The sequence below is a fragment of the Mixophyes fleayi genome, chromosome 7 (genome assembly GCF_038048845.1).
Source record: "Mixophyes fleayi isolate aMixFle1 chromosome 7, aMixFle1.hap1, whole genome shotgun sequence".
Taxonomy (NCBI): domain Eukaryota; kingdom Metazoa; phylum Chordata; class Amphibia; order Anura; family Limnodynastidae; genus Mixophyes; species Mixophyes fleayi.
Window position 1 is genome coordinate 22,081,839 of NC_134408.1, and position 27,088 is coordinate 22,108,926.

At 41.4% G+C, this 27,088-nt stretch overlaps 1 protein-coding gene across 4 annotated transcripts in view; it reads left to right on the forward strand.

The window, feature by feature from the left end:
* Positions 1-27,088, forward strand: part of CASKIN1 (CASK interacting protein 1) — a 160,091-nt gene that overhangs the window by 106,481 nt on the left and 26,522 nt on the right. For 3 of the 4 annotated variants that reach the window (XM_075179309.1, XM_075179311.1, XM_075179313.1), the window contains exons 3-11: positions 308-405; positions 1,244-1,389; positions 5,766-5,861; positions 6,593-6,723; positions 13,759-13,867; positions 16,925-17,033; positions 17,644-17,738; positions 19,046-19,163; positions 24,207-24,404. In XM_075179309.1, coding sequence (XP_075035410.1) covers positions 308-405; positions 1,244-1,389; positions 5,766-5,861; positions 6,593-6,723; positions 13,759-13,867; positions 16,925-17,033; positions 17,644-17,738; positions 19,046-19,163; positions 24,207-24,404 — 1,100 coding nt within the window. The remainder of the gene's footprint in view (positions 1-307; positions 406-1,243; positions 1,390-5,765; positions 5,862-6,592; positions 6,724-13,758; positions 13,868-16,924; positions 17,034-17,643; positions 17,739-19,045; positions 19,164-24,206; positions 24,405-27,088) is intronic. The other variant, XM_075179312.1, reaches the window with a different exon arrangement.

Consider the following 27,088-nt stretch of genomic DNA (forward strand, 5'->3'; position numbering starts at 1 on the left):
AAAGTGAGCACCTTGATGCCATCCGGGCGCAACGGTGCAAAAACAAGGCTCTTTGTCGCATATTGTGTGATACTATTGTGCATGGGCATGTGTGGTACGCAGTCATTTATTTAGCGGGTACTTATTCCCAATATCTAGGGCATCGGCTCAATATAGCCCTGCCTGTCATTATTTTTTTTAATAATGGCTTTATGTCATGGGGTTTGTAGGCTGATAAGGGATGGCGTTGGGTGACAGTGTCTCAGGAGCTGTGCCGCTGGAGTAGGTGTTAGATTGACATTAACGCTGGGGGTCTTGTCTCTTGCAGGTTCTCAGCCCTGCACCACGCTGCCCTCATCGGGAACACTGAGCTCATCTCTCTTCTGCTGGAGGCTCAGGCTGCCGTGGACATCAAAGATAACAAAGGTGAGAGGAACGGCCGGGGACACGCTGTGTAATACTGAGTGAGACACAAATGTTATCCAGAGCATAGGAAGGCTTAATATGCAGTGACCATCCATGTCAGGGGTAAGAGCAGGGGGCACACGGAGGCAGCTTGGCCTTTTATGGAAGTCTTTACATTTTCTACATGACTGGTCTACATTAGTCGTTGGCAATCTGCGTGTTTGCAGCTGTTGCGGATCTGCGAGTCGCAGCCAACCAGAGGCTCTACTTGTGGTGATGGACTGGCGTTGGCCATGTTAGTGGTCTATGAGAAATACTGGAAATACTACATTTGTGAAACCTCTGCATTAAATAAATCAGTTAATCAGACTAGAGATCAGTATACAAGTGATAACTACCTACTTAGCTGACACATATTACTATGGAGTACTTTGTAGAGCATCCCATGCATGGGGACTAAGAATGGCCAAAAACTGTATTGTCGCACTGTTAAAGAACTTTCCGCTTAAAGTTTTACGCAGGGTCACCGTTCCAGTTACAAATATACTAGGGGGGGGTAGATTTACTAAAACTCCCAAAAGAAAAAGTGGAGGCTTTGCCCATAGCAACCAATCAGATTCTAGCCATCATCTTCTAGAATGTACTAGATAAATGGTAGGTGGAATCTGATTGGTTGCTATGGGGCAACACCTCCACTTTCCATTTTAGAAGATTTAATAAACCTACCTCTTGGACTCGTTTATACAGAACAGGAAAATGTTCCCACGTTACACAATCTGGTATGAAGGAATGTAAAGTATGTACAGATATTAGGTTGGATCTTATTGGCCGCTGTGTTGATCTGTGTGTTGTTACGCAGGGATGCGCCCCCTCCATTACGCGGCCTGGCAGGGCAAGAAGGAACCAATGAAACTGCTTCTTATGTCAGGCTCTGCGGTGAACATCCAATCAGACGAGGGGCAGATTCCTTTGCACCAGGCAGCCCAGCATGGACATTATGATGTGGTAAGTGGAAGCCATCGTTTGCTCAGCTATAACAATATAACAATAAGCAGCTTCTTACCCTTATATTACAACAAAATATTCTTTCAATTTGCTCTTATTATTGAGATTTGTGTATTTACAGATAGAGGGTACATAGAAATATAACTTTTTACCAGCATACCTCCCAACTGTCCCGATAGTGGCGGGACACCTGATTTTGGCCCGCAAAAGGGTGGGGCTTAGCAGAAAAGTAGGTAGTATTATAGCCAAATTTGACCATTTGTGGGCAGAGTTTGGTTGGAATTGGGGGCGGGGCTTACGTTGTCCTGCTCTTGGTATTCTAAATGGTGGTAGTTATGAGTAAACAGAGAGGAGATGTTGGATAACTGGGGATTAGGAGAGAAGGGGGGGGGGGGGTTACCACAGTATTTTAAAGGGGTCATCTCTATGTTTGAAGAGAATTACATCCTGCCCTGGCTGCCACAGTGTATGTATACTTGCAGTAAGGCTGGTCTATTGTACAGTGGTACAGAGAGTCACGTGACTTGTCCCATAATGGAAGAATTGTGGGTAATTTAGGAATACCTAGAACTATCTGACTTCACCTGTGTCTCTCAGTAGGATGCACTTACCTGATTATCTTATCAGTACCCAGAGGGAAGTGGAGGAGAATTGTGGGAGAGATGCAGATACGCAGCGCAGATGTGCATTTGTATGGCCAAGAACATGGTTTAACACATCAAGATTGCGGATTCTAAGAGGAGGAGCTGGGCAATCTTGGCATTTCTTGCTAGATGCCGTCTGCCACACTAATGCACCTTATATTGTGCTCAAATCTGAGCTTTACAGGCTGGAGAGTGGGTATACATGGAGCGTTCCCAGTTTAGTTGCTGGCTGCATAGCCTTAATAGCCCCCATACAACTTGATTCTCCTAAGTCTTTGAAGGATATGGAGATGGAACGTCAGACTATAAATATTGTGCAGCATCTAAGCACAGGAAAGTCATACCTGCCCACCTCCAAGTGAAGTGGGCAGGATGGGAGCAAATTGCGTCATTATGGCCTTGCTCCCCACGGCAAAATGACGCTTCTGTTTCATTATCTCTATCCTCACACATCTCCCGGTGGTGAAGAATGAAGAGCTGGTAAAGCATGGATGTAAACAAATACTAGTGATACCTGAAACAGACAGACCCACTGTCCACTTACTTTTATAGACGTAACTAAGGATCCACCGCGCTGTATTTTAGGAAACAAAAGGAAATGTTGTAATTAAGGGGATGGTCCAAAATACCTGGAATGTAAAGTGACAGATGTATTGACATCCGTGGCTTTGTGGCTGCATTTAGTGTGGTCCATAAAGGTCCCTTCCTGTTTACAGTCAGAATGAACAGGTTAGAAATTATTAAAGAATAATTGTGCTGGGGCATCCACGTGTAAAAGGGAAGATATCGCCACACGTGAGTGTAATGCAGAGGTCACATCAGGCAGCCTTAGTCCTTAGTCTTATGTGAAAAATTAAACCGTCTCATTTCTTTTGTGATGACACCGCCAGGAAAGTGTGTTATAAACACCAGTCTGTTTAATTCTGTCTGTTATTACAATCTGGAGATCTTCATTTATACAAAAGATTTCTCTTGGTGTAAACAGATGACACCAGGATAATCTGCAAAACATGATGCTCAGGGTCACAGAGAATATAGCAGCAGAGCATAGGTGGTGCCAGTAATTACTGTTTGTAAATTGCAGGAGCCCCAAAATGCTTCAGCCATGTGCTATGTGTATGCCATGTGCATGTCGTGTGCCCTGTGTATGCCATGTGCATGTCGTGTGCCCTGTGTATGCCATGTGCTATGTGTATGCCATGTGCCCTGTTTATGCCATGTGCTATGTGTATGCCATGTGCTATGTGTATGTCGTGTGCATGACGTGTGCCCTGTGTATGCCATGTGCATGTCGTGTGCCCTGTGTATGCCATGTGCTATGTGTATGCCATGTGCTATGTGTATGCCATGTGCATGTCGTGTGCCCTGTTTATGCCATGTGCTATGTGTATGCCATGTGCTATGTGTATGCCATGTGCATACAATGTGTATGTAATGTGCCATGTGTATGTCATGGGTATGTCGTGTGTATGCCATGTGCTATGTGTATGCCATGTGTATGCCATGTGTATACCATGTGCCATGTGTGTATACCATGTGCTATGTGTGTGCCATGTGTGTGTGCCATGTGTATACCATGTGCCATGTGTGTATGCCATGGGCCATGTGTATGCCATGTGTATACCATGTGCCATGTGTGTATGCCATGGGCCATGTGTATGCCATGTGTATACCATGTGCCATGTGTGTATGCCATGGGCCATGTGTATGCCATGTGTATACCATGTGCCATGTGTGTATACCATGGGCCATGTGTATGCCATGTGTATACCATGTGCCATGTGTGTATGCCATGGGCCATGTGTATGCCATGTGTATACTATGTGCCATGTGTGTGCCATTTGCCATGTGTATGAAACCTAAGTGGCTTCAGTCATGTATATAATTAATTTTTTGCTTCTTTTTAAATTGAGTAGAAGATACAAAGCAACCAGGAGTGCAGCATATATAGCTCACACCATCCTGCAACCTTGAGCAATTTTTTCTCTAAATGCATTGCTCTATCTCACTTACATCCTTCTGTGCATTTCAGGAAGGACTTTAGATCATTTAGACAGATTTTTTTGCTGCCCTGGGATATGACACAGAATTATTATCCGGACTACAGAAGAGGGTAAAGCAGATATGTGTCATATCCAAGTGCAACAGCCATAAATAACTCCGCCTTTATGATATAAAGAGAACATAAGCAAGGAAGATGCTAAATTACATCTACAAGTCATCAGGATGTAGACTATAATTTATGTATTATTATTTTCCTTTTAGTTTTGAGTTCCTACATAGAGCAGGGGTCGAAGTGGACATTTAGAAGTGGTGGTATGATAAATATAATGAAAATCTATGTGAATGGAATGTGATAGTGTTACAGTGAAGGCAGTAGGAGATGTGACAGCATGGCATACCACCGTATACACTGTCACCTCCATCACTGTGTGTGTGTGTGTGTGTGTGTGTGTGTGTGTGTGTGTGTGTATGTATGTATGTATATATATATATATATATATATATATATATATATATGTGAGTGACTGGAATGTGATAGTGTTACAGTGGAGGCAATAGGAGATGTAGCGGTATGACTTCCCCCCATATACACAGTCACCTCCACCAGTGTCTGTGTGTGTGTGTATGTATGTATGTATGTATATATATGTGAGTGACTGGTATGTGATAGTGTTACAGTGGAGGCAATAGGAGATGTAGCGGTATGACTTACCCCCATATACACCGTCACCATCATTGTAGTGCAGTAATTGCGATCGTTACACCTAATTGAATATGACCCTAAATGTTACTTTACTAATTCCTATACAATAACTTACTGCAATGAACCAATATTGTTCTTTGTACATAGATATTTAATAATTATTTAGTAAATATATTATTTTTAGGTTATCAACCATATATTTTGACCTCACATTGTAACTAATTATGCCTAAATCTTTTTTTTTTAGAGAATTATTATGCACATTTATTTACTGTATACAAATCCATCAATTTTTTGAGCTCGGATATTTTAAGCTTGGATGCGTTTTTACAATACAATAGTCGTATTCCACATATTTTTTTTCGTACATTTTACAATGCAAGTTGTAGCTGTGCAACTGTGTATCTTTGTAAATCATACAACGTACTTGTGATATTCCAGTGATTTAGGGCCTGATTCATTAAGGAGAGTAAGGCAAAAAAAGGAGTAAGTTTTCTCCTGGACAAAACCATGTTACAATACAAGGGGTGCACATTAGTTAATTATTTTGCACATAAGTTAAATACTGGCTGTTTTTTCATGTAGGACACAAATACTTGATAGCTTTATTTGTACACTGAAATATAAAGTTTATCTAGGACATGCCCTACCCCAAGTATAAATCTGCCATCACATTTTAAATTTACCTCCCCCTCCAATGCAGCATGGTTTTGCCAAGGTGCAAATTTACTCATTTTTTTTGCTTTACTATCCATGATGAATCAGGCCCTTAGTTAGTAACATGCATTTTGCTGTAATGGCGATGCCCTCGCTTCCGTCCTGTAATCACTAAGTACCTGACAAAGGGTCAATTACCAGAAGCGTTTCTTGCGATCTTGGACAGACACGCTCCTATGCAAATTATTAGTCATTAACTAAGTTAATAATAAGTTACTAATAAGTTATTGAATAGCACAGGTTACACTGCATGGAAAGACGTCTGCCCCACCACTAACTGTCAATTCTCTTCACCCTCTGTTGTTCAGTCTGAGATGTTGCTTCAGCACCAGTCTAACCCCTGTATCATGGATATATCCGGGAAGACGCCCCTGGACTTGGCCTGTGAGTTTGGAAGAGTTGGGGTAAGTTTTGTCCATGGCTTTCTGGTGGCGGGGGTGGGATGTGTTCTAGTGAGGTGGACAATATGGATGCAGCACGACGTATCATGAGTACTTCCCTAGTTATGTTGCTGTCTAGACTCGTCTAAGGCTGGTTACAGCGATTATGTCAGCCAATTTGCCCAAATTTTTCAAATTTTCCCAGATATCACTTTATTTTTGGACCATAAGGTCATCATTTGTCTGCGCTAAATGGGATCTTTTAGTTCAGTCCAACCAGCGACCAACTAGATTTGGTGTTTCGCCAGATAGGACAGAACTTTGGTCATTCCGCCTGCCCTGTGTGGGCGGTGTTCAGGTTTGTACACGCGGCTCTTTCCCTGCTTTCCTGGTATATTCATTCTGAGTTGCATTCACTGCATGGTATTGAGCCCTTGGAAATGCTGGCAGCGCCCAAGGGCATTCAAAGAATGCTGCACTTAGCGTGGATAGTAGGACATGCTGCATCCAGCGTTCAATGTGGACGTCCCTTGTGTAGTGTTAACACTTTTCATGGGGGTTCAATGAATTGTTTTTCATGACTTGTTAGATTAAATATTGGTCATCAGAACATACAAAAAAATAAAATGTCCATCACAAATCATTAGATAGATGGGATTGTGCCATATGTAATATGCACCAACTGTTAGGACCGATAGGGAGGAGGGCAGCCTGGTATCTGCCATGTTATAACAACCTCTGTCTATCATTTGTAGGTTGTTCAGCTGTTGTTAAACAGTAATATGTGTGCAGCATTGCTAGAACCAAAGCCCGGAGACAGCACGGACCCAAACGGTACCAGCCCCCTGCACCTGGCAGCCAAAAACGGCCACATCGACATCATTAGGTGAGGATTGCTGTCGTCTAATTAAATGCTAATTAATGATACATTCAAATAGCCTAGAGAGCGTTCTTTCATTTCTAAATTGTATCTATAGTCAAAATTAAATTATTAATAAGATTATATTTAATTAAATGAAGAAGTCAGGTGTGGGGTGTTTTTTCACAACCTAAATCACTGTGGCAGGCTATATCAAGAATATTGACATTTACTACTATTTTTACCGGTTACTATTAAGAATTTATGAGTTTGAACTACCATGGCAACCACAGTCACATAGTACGTGATGTTGTGAGCAGAGATGCTTTGGACCGCCTCTCTGAACTCTATCTACACTGTGACATCCGCCTTCTATCCCCTCTGCCATCACATGACATGCTGAGGGCTATGAGCCTGTGTCTGTGTAGCAGACTGACTGTGTCTGGCAGCCATTTTTGTTTTTCAATCAGAGAGCTTTTGAAAAGAAGATAATAATTTGTAGGAGAATAGCCAAGAAAAATAACATATGCATGCTTAAATGGTACTTAACTTGCTATTTAAAGTGGAAAAAAAGCCCCCTTTACAACGTCTTCCGCAAGATGTAGACGATAAAATCCCCAGTCCCCATAACTATTTTTGTGTTCACTGTTAAAACTTCTGATGTCAGCAGATGATTTGGTAAAATTAATATATAAAAGCTTGTGTATTGACAGAGCTAAATAATATATATGAAATAATTGAAGCGATGCAGTGTAATCATGGTGTTAAATCCTCTCACTATTTAGGTTGGATGAACAATACACTGTTTTCAGCCAACTATTGGGTCAGTCCAGTGTTAAACGACCTTTTGGGCCAATATCACATTAATGTGTACACTTACATGATGAACGATCGTCGTTTCAAAGTACCGATTGTCGTTTCATTTGAGTGTTCAGCAGAACTATAAATCTCGTTCCAACGGCATTCTAATCCTGCAGTGTGTACAAAATCACTACTAATTGCTCGACTTGATGTAGTTCCTCAAACAGCGACTCCTTTCTAGGTGCATGTATTTAAATTTATGATGTTGTCTCTACGTCTCCCACATGGTGCAATGTCAAAACGTCAATCAAATGGGAATAATGTGCTTTATTTAAATTTATTTAGCATATTGCTGCCGGGCAGCCATATATCACTTCAGTGTGTATGGAGTCACAATCTTTTGAGACAGCCTGGATGCTAAATCATGTAATAATCGTGTATAGTTTGTACACATGAATCGACCGACTGGTCGAAACTTCAGTCGTAGGCGCAATCGTTGTAAATTGCGCATTGGTTGGAAAATTCTGTAGTGTTTACTCAGCCTTATTGTTGCTCTTTCTAGATAGTCTTGTTTATTCTCACACCCTTTTCCTTGTGTTATTTACACCAACGGCCATGCCAATCCTTTTTCCCTCCTACTTAATAACACACAAAACTATTGCAGTTAACCACACTCAAACTTTACAGTAATATACACACATTTACTTACTATAGAGAACCCACAACCACACCAACACAAACAAGCATAGAAGAATTGAAATATACCTTAACAAATAAATACATCACTCATAGTGAGTCTGGTGTTTGTTCCTTGGTTGGGCCGGTCACTCAGGGCAGGTCTCTCTCTTTGTGTTGCCCTGTTACTCTATGTGTGCTGCTGTCCTGACTTGTGTGTCTGTTTTACATGTGCTTGTAGAATGTTTTGTATGTTTTTTTACTCTTACTTATGTGTGCTGCTGCCCTGACTTGTGTGTCTGTTTTACAAGTGCCTGTAGAATGTTTTGTATCTTTGTTACTCTTATGTGTGCTGCTGCCCTGACTTGTGTATCTGTTTTATATGTGCCTGTAGAATGTTTTGTATCTTTGTTACTCTTACTTATGTGTACTGCTTTATATTTGTTGTGCCTCTCTGTGTCTGCTTTTCTCCCTTTTGTGTGTGTTGCTGTATGGTTTCTCGTTGCTAGAGGGCTATAATATTTGCTTCACTTGAGTAGTTGGTAGCGAGGGACAAGCTTGTTGTTGCATCTTTGCCAATTTCTCTTCATAGCAATGATTAGAGTCCACTATCTGAACCAACAGAGTGTGACTGACAAGTTTTCATGCTTGCTGTGGAGAAATAGTGTGTGGGGATTAGTGAATTCATATATATGGGCATATTGTATTCAGTTTCTGAAAAGACACAGTCAGTTGGGTAGTTGGTAGGGGCTAGAAGAAATACATTAGTTTGTAAAATAGAGTAATTTTGATAGCGTATATGCAGCCTAACCAGGAAACAGGGAAGTGGCATCACCTATTAAGGTTTACAGTTAAGGATTTAAGATGAAGGTTGTAATTTACATCCTAAAAGTTGGGTAGATGGTTATGAATATGTACTTCAAGGTGAGGAGAAGTATGTCTATTCCAAAAGTAAGGGGACTTATCTTTTATAATAATCATGGCAGGCAGATTTAGGTTGGTATTCTGGGGCACATTTTTAGAGGAGCTTATTTTAAGTCGTGAGAGGGTGTGAAATAGAAACATAGAATTTGATGGCAGATAAGAACCACTTGGCCCATCTAGTCTACCCATTTTTTAACCTGGAGTAACCTCAAACCCTATTTGATCCTTTAATCTTTGTAAGGATATCCTTATGTCTATCCCAAGCATGTTTAAACTGCTCTACTGTATTAGCCTCTATCACCTCTGATGGGAGGCTATTCCACTTATCCACTACCCTCTCTGTGAAGTAGTATTTCCTCAAATTTCCTCTGAACCTACTTCCCCCCCCCAGTGTCAGTACATGTCCTCGTGTTCTAATACTTCTCTTACTTTGAAGAATGTTTCCCTCCTGTATCTTGTTATAACCCTTGATATATTTGAAGGTTTCTATAATGTCCCCCTCTCCCTTCTCTGCTCCAAATTATACATATTAAGATCTTTTAGTCTTTCCGGGTAAGTTTTGTGCTGTAGGCCATGCACCATTTTAGTTGCCCTTCTTTGTACAGTCTCTAATGTATTTCTATCCTTCTGGAGATATGGCCTCCACAACTGAACACAATATTCTAGATGAGGCCGTACCAATGACCTATACAGTGGTATTATTACTTATTTCTGCTACTGATTCCTCTCCCTATATAACCAAGCATCTGACTGGCCTTCCTCATTGCTGTGTAACATTACTTACTTGCCTTTCAGTCACCTGAAATAGTGACTCCTAGATCCCTTTCCTCCTCGGTAGTTTCCATTTAGTGCCATTAATACTATATTTAGCCTTTGGGTTTTTTAGGTCCAAGTGCATGATTTTGTATTTTTTGGCATTGAACTGTAGTTGCCACTCTCTTGACCATTCCTCTAGTCTACCTAGATCATCAATCATTTGTTTACATAGTTTAAATATGCAATCGAGTTTGTAGTCATGGCAACGTCTATCGGGATGGCAAAGTCTCAATTGCCGTTTGAAATAAAATATATATTTTTGACTGTTGGGAGAATCTTATGGGTACCTGAGTAGGAAGATAGTTCTATTCATCTCTGACATTGACTATTTTTTAGTATAATTCTTTGGATTGAGTATACTTATCTTCCTCTTCCAGTGCTTGAAACATAAGTCGGATCTCGGATCTCTTGAAGTTCGGCTTTTTTGCACGTGGTCGCCAAACTTATCAGTTTTCCGCGAACCACCGCTTTATAAGCTGCCCAAACAGTGGATGAGCTAATCCCAGGAATAGTATTCTAGTGATTTCTAGTGCTGTGATATAAATTGTGTCCTGGCATTATACTTGGCAATAGACGGAAGATACTGACAGGAGCGTTCCTGGCTGTCTACGGATGTAGAAATATCTGGCAATAAAACCAGAGAACATTTTTATTATTTTTTTTAGGGGTCAGTAGGCTCAGGCCTCAGAAGTAATGTAAGTTCTCATAAGCACCCAGTCACTGTGATATAGTAGAGGCCGTTAGAATCCACGCAGCACGTTTTTGTATAAGAGCGGGAAATACAACCAGATTTATTACTGCAAAACGATCTCATTCCAGCTAAACACAGTCACCTGTTCACAGTATTCTTCTACATCAGTGGTCAGGGAACAGGGGTAAATTGAAAAATGAAATTCCTGGGGGTAATGCTGCCGATTGACATGCTGTCAGTTGGATTGTAGACCCCTTTAAATGTGAACTTGCTGTTGTACCAGAAGAGCCTCAAGGGTTGGCAGAGGCATTTCTTGAGCTTCGATGCAGTAATGAAGCAAGTATTGCATTTGAAAACAAAGCAGATCTGTCATATTTTTGGATGTCAACAGCTGTAAAGGCATCAAAATTGCACATGAGGAGGCAGTCAAAATGTTGCTGCCTTTTGCAACAACCTACCTTTGCGAACAAAGATTTTCCACTCTAACGAACATAAAAACAAAGCAGAGAAATTTGATTGGACGCTGAAGACTGTATCCAAATTGCTCTGACATCAAAATGCCCCAATATTGATGCTCTGGTATCAAAAATGAAGCAACATCATTTCTCCAAAATCTGAAGTTTTGAAGTTGAAGCTTTCAAAGAAATTTTGAATAGATTCAATAAAATGTTGAATTCCAATAATTAATAATATGATTTCCTTCCTTTCAAATCAAGGGGGTAACGTCGGCGTATCTAAATATATTTTGGGGTAAAAGGTACAAAAATTTCCCTGACCGCTGTTCTAGAACGTAAAGATCAGAAAAGGAAGAAAACTACCAAAGGCAAAGCCCTGAATATAGTTTGCTGTCATGATAAAGTCACAAGGGAGTCACCATTTTTTCTGATTGCAGTTTTCGCCCTGTGCATGAATCGGCAGCATTACCCGCAGGAATTTCATTTTTACCCCATTTGGGGTAATTTACCCCTGTTCCCTGACCACTGATCTAGAGGCTTCACTGGTCGCCACCACCAGAATGGAGAACACACGTCCTACTTTCCTTGTTTTCCCTCCCTGATCCTAATTCCACTGGTGGGCTATCTGGAGGGCTTTTCCATATGGTGGGGACTTCAGTTTTTAACTTTCACAATGACAATTTCTTCCTAACCTGAACAAGCACTAGGAATAGTGGAGGATGTCAACCTTGTGGGTAACAACTGGGGAGATAATTGCAAACTAAGTGATCCATTATCATCATCACCACCCCCAACCTTCTTCTGCATCTCTATTTTTATCATTCTCCAAATGTAGACTTTGCATTTGCTCTGGAGAATTGGGTAATTGTACACTTTCACTTGTCACCGCTGTCAACTTTTTTGACAGCTGTGGTGTGTCTACATTAGCTAGTAAATACATTTCTTGCTTCTTGACCTAATGCTGCTGTGCTGTGTTTTGGGTATCTTCTGAGTTTGTGACAACAAGACGACTACACGAGGACATTAGAGCCTCCTGCTGCTGTTAAGAGAGCAGGACGTTGTTCTTCAGCATAACTAGATGGATTTCTGCTGAAAGTACGGCTGCTGCATTGATCTGAGTTTGCTTGTTTTCATTTTACTTAATGGCTTGGTAGGAATCTGCATTTTTACCACACTCTTTTGTTTTGGTCTGTTCAAATAATATTACATTAATACATGAATTATTAATAGTGCAAACAGAAGGATAGGTCGGTAGAGGGTGCTGATACAGTGAACAATGGTTGTCTATCCAATATCACACAATTAATTAGGGTCCCTAACCCTAACCTTATTGTTATTCCTAACCACTAACCCTATTCCTAACACTAAGCCTAAGGGGCATATTCAATTGTTTTGAATCCCCGCGGCATTAAAACTATTACCGTTGATGAGGTAATAGTAAGCTGGATTTCAGCTCGCGGCTCAGGGAGCTGCGAGCTGAAATCCAGCGAGAAAACTACCGTAACAACGGTAATTACGCGCACTATTTTTAGCGTTTCCGCCACCAATTGAATATGCCGCTAAGTGTAAGAGTTAGGTCGGATGAGAAGCGTCATTGCCGCTTTAAAAATACTGATATAGAGATCGCAATTTAAATCGACGTCAAAACGCGCTGCCGTTCTTACTGCTGATCGTGATTTGTTATCACACTGTCGGGGACTTGTTTTGTCATTATTAAGGTCAGTCATCATTTATTATCAGTCGGCCAAGTCAGTATAATTTTTTTTTGCTTCATCCTACTGCCTGTCGTTTACACCACCTCCGTAAATTCGTTCCCCACCCCTCTAAATATCCTAATAAAAACAAATTACACAAAAAAAATACATGTTAAACAATTTTAAGAATTTTTATAGTCTCTCTTACTTGCAAACACATCTTCTGGCAGGTATAGGTGTCAGTCATCACTATTAAGGTCAGTCATCATTTATTATCAGAATAGAGGAACACAAACAGCACACAAAACATGCTTCAAAAACAGAATCATGCAAAGATATCACAATCCGCCAACAGATACAATACACGACAGACACAAGAAAGAAGAAATCAGAAAAGTGTATATAATAGGAGGAGAACAGATGTTAACATGTAGTTTTATTAATGATCATAGTATTAATAGTTAATTTAATTGATAGAACATTTTTTATTTTGCATGCGTTCTGATGGTGCTTGATATTGTACATATGTACTGTATCCTACAGTCTGTCATACGACAAGTAATGTGTAGCCAGAGTATACTTACACCCAGGTTCAATTGGAAACATTTCTGGAGATCCGCTTGTATTTGAATACGGGCGGTTGTGCGTGCAAGTTATGTACAATTTTTTTAAGTGCAAGTTGCATTCACAAAGATGAATCAGTCCCTCAATGTGGAATGTTAGTCCAAGGAATGTTGAATCAAAGGCGAAACGTAAAGATTGTATCAGCAGATCTCCGTGTCTTCTCCAGCACGATCCATGATACATTTCACAGCAGATTGGCTCATCTCTAACCCAGAGGTAGCCCTGGAGCATCTGAGGTTCTTACATTGGTAGGTAACGGATTGGACAGGTTCCCTAGCATTGGTAGAGCATGTGCATAGAGCGTGTACACCTATTATTCTCCTTTGGGTCTTCCATAAAAGTAAAATATTTCTTTCATCCTCTCTCTCTCTCTCCTTGTCAGGCTTCTGCTGCAAGCTGGCATAGATATCAACCGGCAAACCAAATCTGGAACAGCTCTACACGAGGCGGCCCTGTGCGGAAAAACGGAGGTGGTGCGGCTTCTTCTGGATGTAAGTGTCCATTTCTTTTCCATCCTGGAGACACCACTTGCTATTGTTCTTCATCATGTTCCAGGCCAAAAGATGAAGATACAAATCATCAGGGATATATTATACAATAGGTCACAGTGGTGGTATGGAAAACGTAATAGGAATGTAGGTGAATGGAATGTGGTAGTGTTACAATGAAGCATAGTTGCCTACTCTCTCGGAATGTCCGGGAGACTCCCGAATTTCTGGGAGTCCTCCCGAACTCCCGGGAGAGCAGGCAATTCTCCCTGATCCTGGCCGGCTGTGTAAACTAAACGGAGGGGGCAGGACCTTGTGACGTCATGGACGCGTCATCGTTGGCCGCCCCGTTTTTATTGGTCCAGACCAGAGTAGTAATGTATGTTGTGGGGGCGGGGCTAATTACACAATTCTTTGAGTCCCGCTCCCCAAACTCCCACCTGCACAATCATCTTTCCCATGGCAGCAGGAGAAGTGGCGGTATGGCATAACACTGTATACACCCCTACTTCCACCACTGATTGGGCACATATACAGTGATTGGCTGTCTCAGGCTAATTACAGCTTAGCCATAATGTCTTCATGCTCTTTTCATGATTCATCATTCATTTAAAGTGTATAAGTTATGAATATATCTCCATGGACTGATACGACACCTTGTTTGTCTCTGTTATTGCGCAGTTCGGTCAGAATGAGTGACGTTTCTTTCCCTTACCTTGCTAATTGTGTTATATGCCATCAATAAAATCTTCACAAACATGTACCAATTTTTTAATTAGAGCGTATTATTTTATTGAGATATGTGTGCGGAAAATCGCGCAGCTTTTATATTTTTAAACCTTATATTGTGTTTTTGTGATTAAAGTAGCTAATTTTTATTTCTTAATAAAATCATTTAATATTCATATATTATAGTAACTCTTCTATTATTGGTGGCTGATAATGCTGCTGCTTTATAGCAGCCATCCACACTTGTTATCCTGCTACCATATGTATCAGGGGTTCCCCACCCCTCTTAGATAGTAAGCTCATTGGGCAAGGGCCATCTTTACCTTTTGTATGATGTCATTGTATGTAATTTGTTTGTGTCATGTCATGATCTCCTCCGTGTACCGCGCTGCGTAATATGTCGGCGCTATATAAATAAAAATCTAACAATCGCCATGCTTTGTGACATCACTGCGCTGAAACGTAGTCTTAGCTCTGACGGTTCATATTACGTACCCCCATATTAAAGACTTGAGGCCCAGGGCCGGGAGTACTGGACACCAGGAAATTAAACACAGTAGCTGAGGTTTTTTTTAATGCACTAATATTATAAAGATAATAAGTTCTTGGCTTTGCCTATTGAGGTCTAGAATAAGCTGTAGAGTGATGTTAATGAGAGGAACCTGAAGCTTTGATATCTTCTGTTCCGGAACTGTGTAGAATGATGATGAACTTAAGACGGGAAACATTATACGACTTACAAAGAAAATGTCATGTGTCTCGTTAGATGTTGAAAAATGTCTCTGGAAATCTTTCAATAAACACGTTTGTAGTGAGATGATTTACGGCTGTAGAGAACAAACGTAGGTCCTGCATCTTCATGTACTACACAGATATTGTTGTAGTCTTATACAATCTTTTTGGTAATTTACAAGTTGTTTCTTTATATGTCGCAGCTTAAAAAAACTGATCTGTAAATGCCCTGGAGGTTTGGTTCCTGTAGAGCGAAATTTGTTGTTTTTTTTGATCTGCCGGTCCCTGGTGTTTGGAAGTCCCTGGGTGCCAGGCTGCCGCTCAGTACATCAAAGGTAGACCCTGAGGGACCACGACGGATAAAACAGGCAGCTATTGGGTAGGGGGGTCCTGTAGTTTTCTTCTGTTCTGTGTGTAACCCTAAACGACCCGGTGTGTATCTTGCATTCTTCCACAGCAGAAATAGATTAATAGATCAGCGTTATATAATGCCAGGATTTAGGTCTTTGTTGGGTCCTACGGTGGGCTTCTGATCCTAGGTTGGCTCAGCTCTGTGTGTTCTGTTAGACTGTGGGACTATATATTGACCATGAGGCTGCAGTGTGCACGGCTCAGATCATGGGACTGAATTGTATATTGTCAGATCACGGAGATGCATATTATGCACTGGTCCGATCATAGAGCGCCGTTACATACTGGGTCTGCAATGTACATTGAGCTGATTATTGGGCGTTGTGTACTGGTGAAATTGTGGGGTTCTCTTAATTTCAACAAAAATAAATCCACACTAAAAATAGGATCCCCTCTCCTCTTTTTGTGGGACTGCACTGTATCTATATGCATTTATCCAATGGTCAGAGTGGACCGGTATACGGTGGTATGCCATACCGCCACTTCTACTGCTGTGATTGTAAAACTATCACATTCCATCCACTGACATTTTCCATCCCGCCACTTCTAAACTTCCACTTCCACCACTGCATTCGTCCTATTTTTGACAGGTGAACAGAGGAATGACGGAATCTTACATAGAGATGATTGACCTCCATGGTGACGCGAGTGCATTGTGCCTCATGACGCATCTCTGTAAAGAGATCAATAATCTCAATGTGCTCTTCCTCCTCTCCCCCGTCTATCTTTCAACAATAGAACATAGAACAAAGCGTTAATTAGCTTCTGTGTGCACATACCATTAAAGGATAATCCCACCCGAAGCTAAAAATGAGTTATGTTTGAAAGTAAGGGAAATAAACAAGAAACCCTTACTTACCTGACCTAGCGGATCCTGCTGTAGAGACTGGGAGTGCTTTCATCCTTGTGAGGTTGTCAAAGCTCCTCCCCTCATGGGTTTCCCATTCAAATCAATGAAACGCGGAGCCTAAGCAGATGAATGATCATCTTGGGTAACGACTATTCCACAAAACAAGATTCCTCACCTTCTGGACTCTCACTGTTAGCAGTTTCTGCTCTGGCACCAAATGATATTGTCATGAGGTGTGTGTGGGGAGGGGGGGGGTTTGGAACCTTGTGGTGTCACCAGGCAGTATATTGTCATAGCAACTTCCTCTTGTGTGATCTGCAGTTTGGTTGTGTTTGCAGAGTGGGATCAATGCCCATGTGAGGAACACCTACAGCCAGTCAGCACTGGATATCGTCAATCAGTTTACAGGCACCCAGGCCAGCAAAGAGATTAAACAGATGTTACGAGGTAAGGGACGCATGAACCTAAAGAAAACATGGCTAATGCCATTGCTAAGATAAGCGTCATCCAAAAAATATCTCCAAGCGTGAAAATGTTTTACTTTTTTCCATGAACGTAAAGCAAAAAAAGGATTCGCTGCTGCACAATTCTTTTCAGCTGCTTAATGGCTTTAAAAACAGCATTAGCAACAGTGACACCTGCTGGCTTCATGGAGTTACTGTAGACTAGACAAATGCTTTGATTTATTTTACCTAGAAACTGTATACATTTAGGAAGAGCCTACCACCCTGCTGGCAAAATCACCTTTGCAGGAGCTGTCACTTCTGAGAACGCTGGGGTTGTGTGGTTTATATGCTGGTCGGAAGCACTGATGAGCTCCAAAGAGGGTGAAATCGTCTGCATGTGGGATACTTTGTCAGTACTGGGCTCATCAGTGCATCCGTCATTGTTTTTATGAAAAGCTAATTCGTTGGAGGAATGTTCCTATGAAGTTCTTGCATAATATTTATCCAAAGCAGATCACAATGAGTACACACATGTACAGTAGAGTAATGCGGTTCTTAATGCAGAAAACCTGCAGTACCTGATAATAGTGTATTTATTTCTTCTTTCCCAGATGCCTCAGCAGCTCTGCAGGTTAGAGCGATTAAGGATTACTGCAATAATTACGACCTAACCAGTCTCAATATTAAAATGGGAGATGTTATCACGGTGAGTCCTAATGCAAAGGCTGCCTAAATTATCTGCAGAACTTTAAGTATTATTAAACCCAGAGGCTAATAACAGGCGAGGAGACACAGGCGAGGAGACACAGGCGAGGAGACACAGTTTGTCGTTACAGGTTATCTCCTCGTATTGCACCTAGTTACCAGGGACAACTCTAGACTAGGAACGATGTAGTTTTTGTTTGGCTCTTCTCCTGGATTGTGATTGGTTAAGAAGTGCTTGGACTGTCTATCAACCAATCACATTGTAAATAAGGGACTGAACACAATTTAAACAGTCCAGATCTTAGTCTACATTGGATCCTAAGAAAGGATCGTCACCTGTAACTAACAAGCTCTTACAAGAAGGTGATTTTTTAATTTTATTATGTGCTTCCCATTAGGTAAATTGTAAGTAATGAAAGTGGTTTTCCACTTTCTGATTACTTAAATGTATTTACTTGACGTGAATCTTTCACTATATACGTTGCTTTATCTTTCTGGCTTTATTCTGACTTTTTCAGCCCTGTATTTATAGCATTGGTGGGCAACCTAATATACCATAAGGGCCACACGGGCTGTCCTCTAACCTTCAGTAGGGCCACACATCTACCTTTTTCTCAGTTATAAGTTGAAACAATATAATACATTTAACCATGACCTCAAGCCAGAAGTCAAAAGAACTGGAGGACCAATCATAAGTTGCCATCAAGATTTTGCGATTCTGATTGGTCCTTCCACTCACAGGGCTGTACCCTGGGCAGAACCTTGGGGAAAATAAATGCATTTAGCTGCCTCTGGGCTCTGGTTAGTGAGAGGAGAACGTTGTTAAAATATCTTCCTAGGTGGTAGTGCAACTTTCATATAAGTGGGGTTAGTCTTTAAAATAGTTTGTAAAGGCAAACTGTGGCTAGTCCCTACCTGTTCTGTCACTGTGTAACTAATGTTGGGGTTATTGTCAAACACATTTAGTCCCTGTAAATGGGAAAATACTGTCATTTTTTGGTTTTGGATGAATTTGTTTGCATACAGCAGGTAGTGATTCTTGGGGGACTCGCCTCTGCCAAAACAAATGTCTGATAAGAAAGTACTGTACTTCTACCTACAGCTGGGACGAGGCGTGGCGCAGATTAAGGTGGGATTCGAGAGAGAGTTTTTAGCACACCCACATAGTATAAGGTTTTATCTGGAAGGACAAAAAGAACTGTGTACAGCAGGCGGTTTGATAGAATGTACAGAAAGCTTAACATTCTATATTACTATATCTCTTTATGCATAATCTGACTGTGTCTCTCTCTCGCCCCCTGTTGGCAGGTTTTGGAGCAGCATCCTGACGGCCGATGGAAAGGTTGTATCCACGATAACCGGACAGGCAATGACAGAGTGGGCTACTTTCCATCCAATCTGGTTGAGGCCATCAGCAAACGAACAGGCAAAGCCCCTCTCTTCCTAATCCCTTTCTGGATAGAAACTATATATGCTCATGTGTTCCTTTTTGGAAGGCTAGGGGTTAAAACTTGTTACCAGCTAATGCTGTCAATCTCACTCTTTCCTGGGTTAATTATTAAACAGTACACAAAACTTAAGTATCACACAGACTTTAGCTAATGGTTTATTTGATCACTATTCAACTGTTTTCTATATACAGCTGAAGGTGTTTTAATTACCAGAACTGCATTAGGATGTGTTTTATAGAACAGTTAAATTAATTCATTCAAGTTGTTTCTTTTTATATAACATTTTAAGAGCTATTTTAATTGGGATCAGAAACCTAATTTTTTTTTCTGAGTCTCACTAATTTATTTCAGTTCAGTTATATTAAACATCTTCTTTAACACATGTGCCGGACCCGAATGTGACCCGATTAGATTGGCACTGAACTCAATATTACCATCCGGGTGGAATAACAATTCTTTGACAGCTGCTTATTTAATTACATGGTGTAATTAGCAACTGCATGATGTTATCTAGACAAATAGAATGAGGATGTCTTCTGCAATTCTAAACTCTACTTCTATACTCACCAACACCTTGTGACGTGTTCTGTCCCAAATACCCAATACTGCAAAGCACTAATCACACCAATCTGATTCACGTGCCTAAACGGCAGGGGAGGGCTGACAAATTTTTGCCCGGGGGGCAAGACTCAGCTCAGCAGCTTATTATGAACATTCTAAAGGGAAAAATGCAAGTGTCCTAGTGACCCAGGCCAAGGTAGACCCCTATGGGACTGGACGGGCGGCAGATGCCCCTCAGCCCAGCTTGCCTCTGCAGAACTGGCAGTCACAAACAATGGGGTATTAAACAACAGCTAGGTAGACTAAAGAAAACACAGGTTTGGTTGCCGTTGATTATCGTACATCATCACTAGTGCACGATGAAATGAATTACATCATTGCACATCCGTGGACAGAATGTCCACGGATGTGCAGAACACAACAGTGGGGCCGCGATGAAGCGAAATGCCCCCTTCTCCGTCCAGAGCCTGGAAGAATTTCACCCTTTCTTGGGAATGTTTATGTGTAAGGGGTGGTCTGTCCTGAGATAAACCCAATGTAAGAGGTGAGTGGCAGGCAGATAGTATAATCAGGTCCAAGAAAAGGGTCAGTGGTAGGTGGCAGGCAAATAGTGTAGTCAGGTCCGAGCAAAGGGTCAGTGGCACGCAGCAGGCAAATAGTGTAGTCAGGTCCGAGCAAAGGGTCAGTGGTAGGTGGCAGGCAAATAGTGTAGACAGGTCCGAGCAAAGGGTCAGTAGCAAGCGGCAGGCAAATATTATAGGTCCAAGCAAAGAGGAGTCATTGGCAGGCGGCAGGCAAATAGCATAGTCAGGTCCAAGCAAAGGTTCAGTGGCAGGCAGCAGGCAAATAGCATAGTCAGGTCCAAGCAAAGGTTCAGTGGAAGGCTGCAGGCAAATAGTGTAGTCAGGTCCGAGCAAAGGGTCAGTGGCACGCGGCAGGCAAATAGTGTAGTCTGGTCCGAGCAAAGGGTCAGTGGCATGCGGCAGGCAAATATTATAGGTCCAAGCAAAGAGGAGTCAGTGGCAGGCGGCAGGCAAATAGTGTAATCAGGTACAAGCAAAGGATCAGTGGCAGGCAAATAGTGTAGTTAGGTCCGAGCAAAGAGTCAGTGGTAGGTGGCAGGCAAATAGTGTAGACAGGTGCGAGCAAAGGGTCAGTGGCATGCGGCAGGCAAATATTATAGGTCCAAGCAAAGAGGAGTCAGTGGCAGGCAAATAGCATAGTCAGGTCCAAGCAAAGGTTCAGTGGAAGGCTGCAGGCAAATCGCGTAGTCGGATCCAAGCAAAGGTTCAGTGGCAGGCAGCAGGCAAATCACATAGTCAGATCCAAGCACAGGATCAGCAATAATGAACAAGCCATAAATACACCAGGAACAGAACTTATACTTAACACTGATGGTTGTGAGAGGCATAGTTATAAAACCACAACACAGGTGCACTCATTACTGATCTTAACTATCACATTGCTGGATTGGCAAAGATTTAGCACATACCGTCACCTATAGTGCAGAATCAGTGAGTCCTGATAGCATGTAGATCACACAACTGGGTCAGATAGGTAGTTAGTGTGTTGTGAGGTTGAGTGTTGTTTTGGATTGAAGCAGACTGGTGTAGTGATGTACCTTTAGCAATGAATCAGAGGTATATAATGGCTCAGAGGGTTGGTGCCGCTTCATTATTTTGCTACCCCAGCAAGGAAAGGAAGGTACTCTCATCATTCTGCTAGCTGGGAGATCGGTCCTGATATATAGCAGAATGGGGGTTATTCCCCTGTTGGGGTGCAGCATATTGAAGTGGGAACCATCGATGCCAGTTTTTATCACAGATATTTTTCTTATATAATAACTGAATTGCGTAAGTTAAACTGCTGAGGACTAGATGGCTTTTAGCTGCCATTAATCAGAACTGTGTTTTCCTTACTGCAGCCTCTCTTGTGCGTTTAAACCTATTACTATGCATCAAGCTTCCAGTATACTTAAAGTAAAAAAACAACATTAATTTCTTTCAAGATGGCTAGCCTTTAAAATCACCTAATTGGATTCTTGAAAATGCCTCTAGTATGAAATCTCCATTTGTACATGAATAATTGAATGCAAACAACTAGAATAAACATGAGACGCAGGGAGTAATTTTACTGCTACTTAACATTGGTACAGTGAGGAATTTTCACTTTCTCTTAAGTCATTTTCTCCCATGGTGGTTTTATGTGTATTAAATAGAAGGCACCTGTATTATACCGTGTAGATGAATAGCTCAGGGCTGCTCTAATTAGAGGGGGCATCACTGTTGTAATTGTCTTTAGCACAATGTATAGTGTTATATTGAACACACTAGAATTATTTGAGTTTATAGAGTTCCGTGCGTATGAAACACAGGACAGGGCAATGTAGTGTGTCAGTGGAAGTGCTAATATGTTCGCTGCAAATGTGTATTGTAACAGCTATAAGGAAACATCGATTAGCTTCATGAATACTCCCTGCTTTGTCCATGTTGGGCTGTGTACGGTGACAATTACAAAGGGCTTTCCACATGTGGACTCTTTGCAACCAAGATGCGTCTCACTTTGGGCAAGTCCGCCAAGACTTGCACCAAGGCGCATGGGTTTACAGGGCAAGAGGACTGCGTTTGCGGAGGATCAGAGGTTGGCACAAGCGGAGGGGAGTGTTTGGGCATTCCCAGTAAAGTATTATTATTATCGGGTATTCGGGAAGTGCCAAGGTGATGCACAGCGCTGTACACTGGGGGAACAACGTCCATGAATTACAGTGACATGCAAGATAAGAGCGGATGTGAATTAAGGCTCCCTGCTCGCGGGAGCTTACAATCTAGTAGGATATATGGTACAGTTGAGAAGTAAGTGTGACATGGCTTGGAGTTTGGAACAGCAGGATTTTGGTGCACAGTATGTGTTGGGTGCTTGTTGTGAAGGTTTCGGGGAATAGGTAGAGTGTGTTTAAAGCTTTGGAGTTTGATAGGTATAGTATGGAATTCCATAAGTAACTAGGAGAAGTCCTGTAGACGTGAGTGAGAGGTGATTATAAGAGAGGTGGAGAGGTGTAGGTCAGAGGCAGATCGGAGGGCACAGGGTATTTTGAGATGAGGTTTGAGCTGTGTGAAAGGTGTTGGAAAGAGTTTTATAGATGAAGAATTTGAATTGGATTCTGGATGTTATGGGGAGCATCAAATGTGAAGTGGTGTGAGAGGAAGACAGCAGCATCTAGGATGGATGAAGTAGGGTCAGATGGGTGAGGGGAAAGACAGGTTAAAGGAGGTTGCAGTAGTCGAGGAGATGATGATAGACAGGTTTTAATTAAGTATTGTAAGTAAGCAACGTATTCTGGTCATGTTTCATATGTAGCGGTGGCTGGATGGAGGCGGGAGGGTGTCAGGAAAGGTGAGGTCCATTTTCGACAGGCTGAGCATGAAATGCGGAGTAGGTGCATCGCCTCATTTTGTGGAGCTGTGTAGAAATGAGATTTCATTTTGCGGAGGGAGATAATTGTAATGAGGTGTAGAGGGTGAACTAGTGCCATACCTAGGGGTGTACAGCTATTTCCATTCCAAGAAACGTTGTCCGTTTTGCTCCAGCTCAAAGCTTGCAGGCTTCGGGTCTCGTCCAATACTTTTACTGTGATCCATTGTGCACCTCCATGTTGCATTTTGGCAGAAAGGTGACTTTCCTGTAGATTGTAAGCTGTCACAAGCAGGGCCCTCACTACCTCGTTTCATATCTGCACCTCGTTTGTCCAAACCTGTATGTCCTTGTTCTGTTTCTGTGTATGATTTGTTTTCTGTGTGATTTGTTATACCGACTATCAGATGCCAGATGTAATAAGGACCCGATGTCCCCTCACTCTAACCATTCACTGAAGCTATAAAGCATTTTAGGTAAAAAATAGAAAAAGTTTATTTCATTGAAAGTAATGGCACTAAAGTGGTAGGAAGTCACGTTTTACTGTGCCGCACCCGGCAAGAAGAGGGAGAACGAAAGTCCACTCTTGTCACAATGTCTTCGGGCTTTCAGATTTTACTCATGCCTGTGTTTGACGTAACAGCCCCATTCTTTTACTGACCACTGTCTAGAGTCTAGACAGATAAAACTTCATAATACACCTCCGCCCCCATTTATTCAATCTCCATTACAATCCTAATAAATGTATATTGTTTTCTTTTCGCATGTCACATTTTGCTTATGTTGACGTTCTGTTATGGTTGATTTCTGTTTTATTTCTAGCTATAGTTTGTTCTAACTACATTTTGTTTGTTATAGTTATATCTTGCTTGTTATTACTACATTTTGTTTGTTATTACTACATTTTGCTTGTTATTGCTATATTTTGTTTATTATAGCTATATTTTGTTTGTTATAGCTATGTTTTGTTTGTTATAGCTATGTTTTGTTTGTTATTGCTATATTTTGTTTGTTATTGCTATATTTTGTTTTTGTTTCACCTTTAGGTTCTTGGGGCTCATGTCACATAGAGAACCCAAGGCCACAGCCCACGGTCCGCAGGGCGCCAGTGCCTAACGGTGACATGCACCACTCCTTCCATTGCTTGATGCCACCACCACCACCACATTCCCATCCGATTCTTTTCAGTTCGTTTGGTTACCAGCGGCCTTGCAGCCCTGCAGGGGACCAGTACCATGGTCCAGGTAGTCCATATCATCATGCTATGTTGGTTTCATTTTATGTTTTTCTTTGTTTAATTTACTTGTTTACATGCTCGTTTAATTTTTTTTTTACTTTTTATTTCTATTATTTTTCTTTGTTACTTGGCCTATTGTCAGTATCATTTGGCTTCTTCTGGGCTAATTTTATTCCATTTTTTTCCCTCTGTTTTGATGTTGGAGCATTCCTCTAATAAAGGATGGTAGAGTACAACAGAAGAGGTATTTGTGCGGTTATGCTAATTAGACAACCAAGGATGAGATTTCATCAAAGAGATGTTGGTCAGTCTTTTATCTAAGAGTCAAAACAGATGGATAATACAGAACATAGACAGTATGTGTAGCTTGGTAAAATAAACCCAAATAATACAACTATAGGAGATGTATTGGACTGACGGATGAATGTCTCACATACAGGACACAGTTGCCAATTGACCTTGATTCAAACTTTTGTCTTGGAATTTCTGTTTCTCCTGAAAATGTATCTCATTTGTCATTACTGATGAAAAGCACAGTGCAGTTTTAATTTTCCTGCATGTTAATGTCATTTATTCTCACAATCTAGAGTTACTGTTTAGTGCAGAAGAGTATTTAAAAAGTACTTTATAATAAAATTCAGTAAACATGAGATGATGGTGATTATAGTGGTGTGAGGGCCGCCAAGGTAGAATCGCATATGACGGGCTTACATGACCCTTCTCGGTGTGATCAATATTATTAGTTTAAAATGTTGGTAACTATATAATTCCGCAATATCATACTCCCCTGCTCTACCGGAATGTCCGAAGATTCCCGGGTGAGAAGGACACTTCCTTATGATGCAGATCACATCGGTATGGCCCCGCCCCCGAGGTGCAAGATGATGCGAATTGGGGCATTCCGCAGCAGGGGGTGGGCCTGTCATGACGCAAATAGTCTCCCCCATGCTTGTCCCTTGGACCTCCCCACCGGGATCTCGCGGTGGGGAGCCAAAAAAGTAGGTAAGTATACTAAATAGAGAGCGTAGTATAGGAAAAGCTAAATAGAAGCCGGCAACTAAAAAAAAAATACATATGTCAAATTTTTTTGGTTACTTCAAAATGCGCAATTATATTTAATTCTCTCAATCTCAATGTATCCATAACAATATACAGTGGATAATGTATACTTTATTTTAAGTTACAATGAACCACTCTTCTGTTTCGCTTAATGACTATTTCTATTATCGTCTGTTCACCTATTGACGTTCGAGCCGGCAAGCAAACCCTTACCGGTATCGCCGGAGCATCTGAGTTTTACTTAGCTGGCCGATGATAATCACATCGATAGGCAATAAAAAGAATCAGCCTATCACCAACGTAAGCGCCCTGTTGATCAATAAGCTGTGCAGTGGACTGTTTTATGGGCAGCACAGTGGCCTAGTGGTTAGCACTTCTGCCTCACAGCGCTGGGGTCATAAGTTCGATTCCCGACCATGGCCTTATCTGTGTGAGTTTGTATGTTCTCCCTGTGTTTGCGTGGGTTTACTCCGGGTGCTCCGGTTTCCTACCACACTCCAAAAACATACTAGTAGGTTAATTGGCTGCTATCAAAAATTGACCCTAGTCTCTTTCTGTTTGTGTCTGTGAGTGTGTGTCTATATTAGGGAATTTAGACTGTAAGCTCCAAGGGGGCAGGGACTGATGTGAATGAGTTCTCTGTACAGCGCTGCGGAATTAGTGGCGCTATATAAATAAATGATGATGATGATCTATTTTTCTTACAAAGTAGTGTAGAATGGACTAAGCATTTTATTGACTGTACTCTAAGGCTAATGTCGCCCATGCAATCGGTCACCATGATTTAAGTAAAGGTATGAAGGGCTTACATTGTGTCACAAGGGAGTTTTGTTGCCGCGATTTGAAGCTTGACTTCAATAGCTTTTATAAAAGGGTTGATGGCAATTTGTACACATGTAACAGCGCTTTGTAATCTACATTGTGATTACTCAGTCTCTAGAGACCGTCACTGCGGGACAGGGCAGATAGATTCTCCATTGTTGTACAGTATGCTGTTAATTTGGATAGGTGTTGGACAAGGTGTTTTGTTGGTGAGATTTAAATATAAAATCCTATCTCCGGTGTGTAACTGTAGGGGTCCATGTGGTTAGTATGGCTTCAAAGCAAATGTATTTGGGCAACTATATGACTTGGAAAACAATGGGGATAAAATGACTGTATATATCATATATCATTATCATCATCATCAACATTTATTTATATAACGCCAGCAGATTCCGTAGCGCTTTACGATTGGGAACAAACAGTAATAAAACAATACTGGGTAATACATACATACAGAGGTAAGAGGGCCCTGGTCACAAGCTTACAATCTATGGGACAATGGTGATACACAAGGGTAAGTGCTACATCACATTGAAAATTTGTGACGCTATAATGCAAAGGTTACAAAGTATTTGGTGGGCTGTGTGATCAGTCACACAACTATGTTGGTCAGAGGGTTGTTGTCTTGTGTTAGCTGTGTAGAGGGTGGCAATAGGGTATCCTAGGGAGATTAAGAAGGTGGTTGAGGAATATTATAAGCTTGTCTGAAGAGGTGGATTTTCAGAGAACGCTTGAAGGTTTGAAGACTAGAGGAAAGTCTTACTGTGCGAGGGAGGGAATTCAATAAAGTGGGTGCAGCCCAAAAAA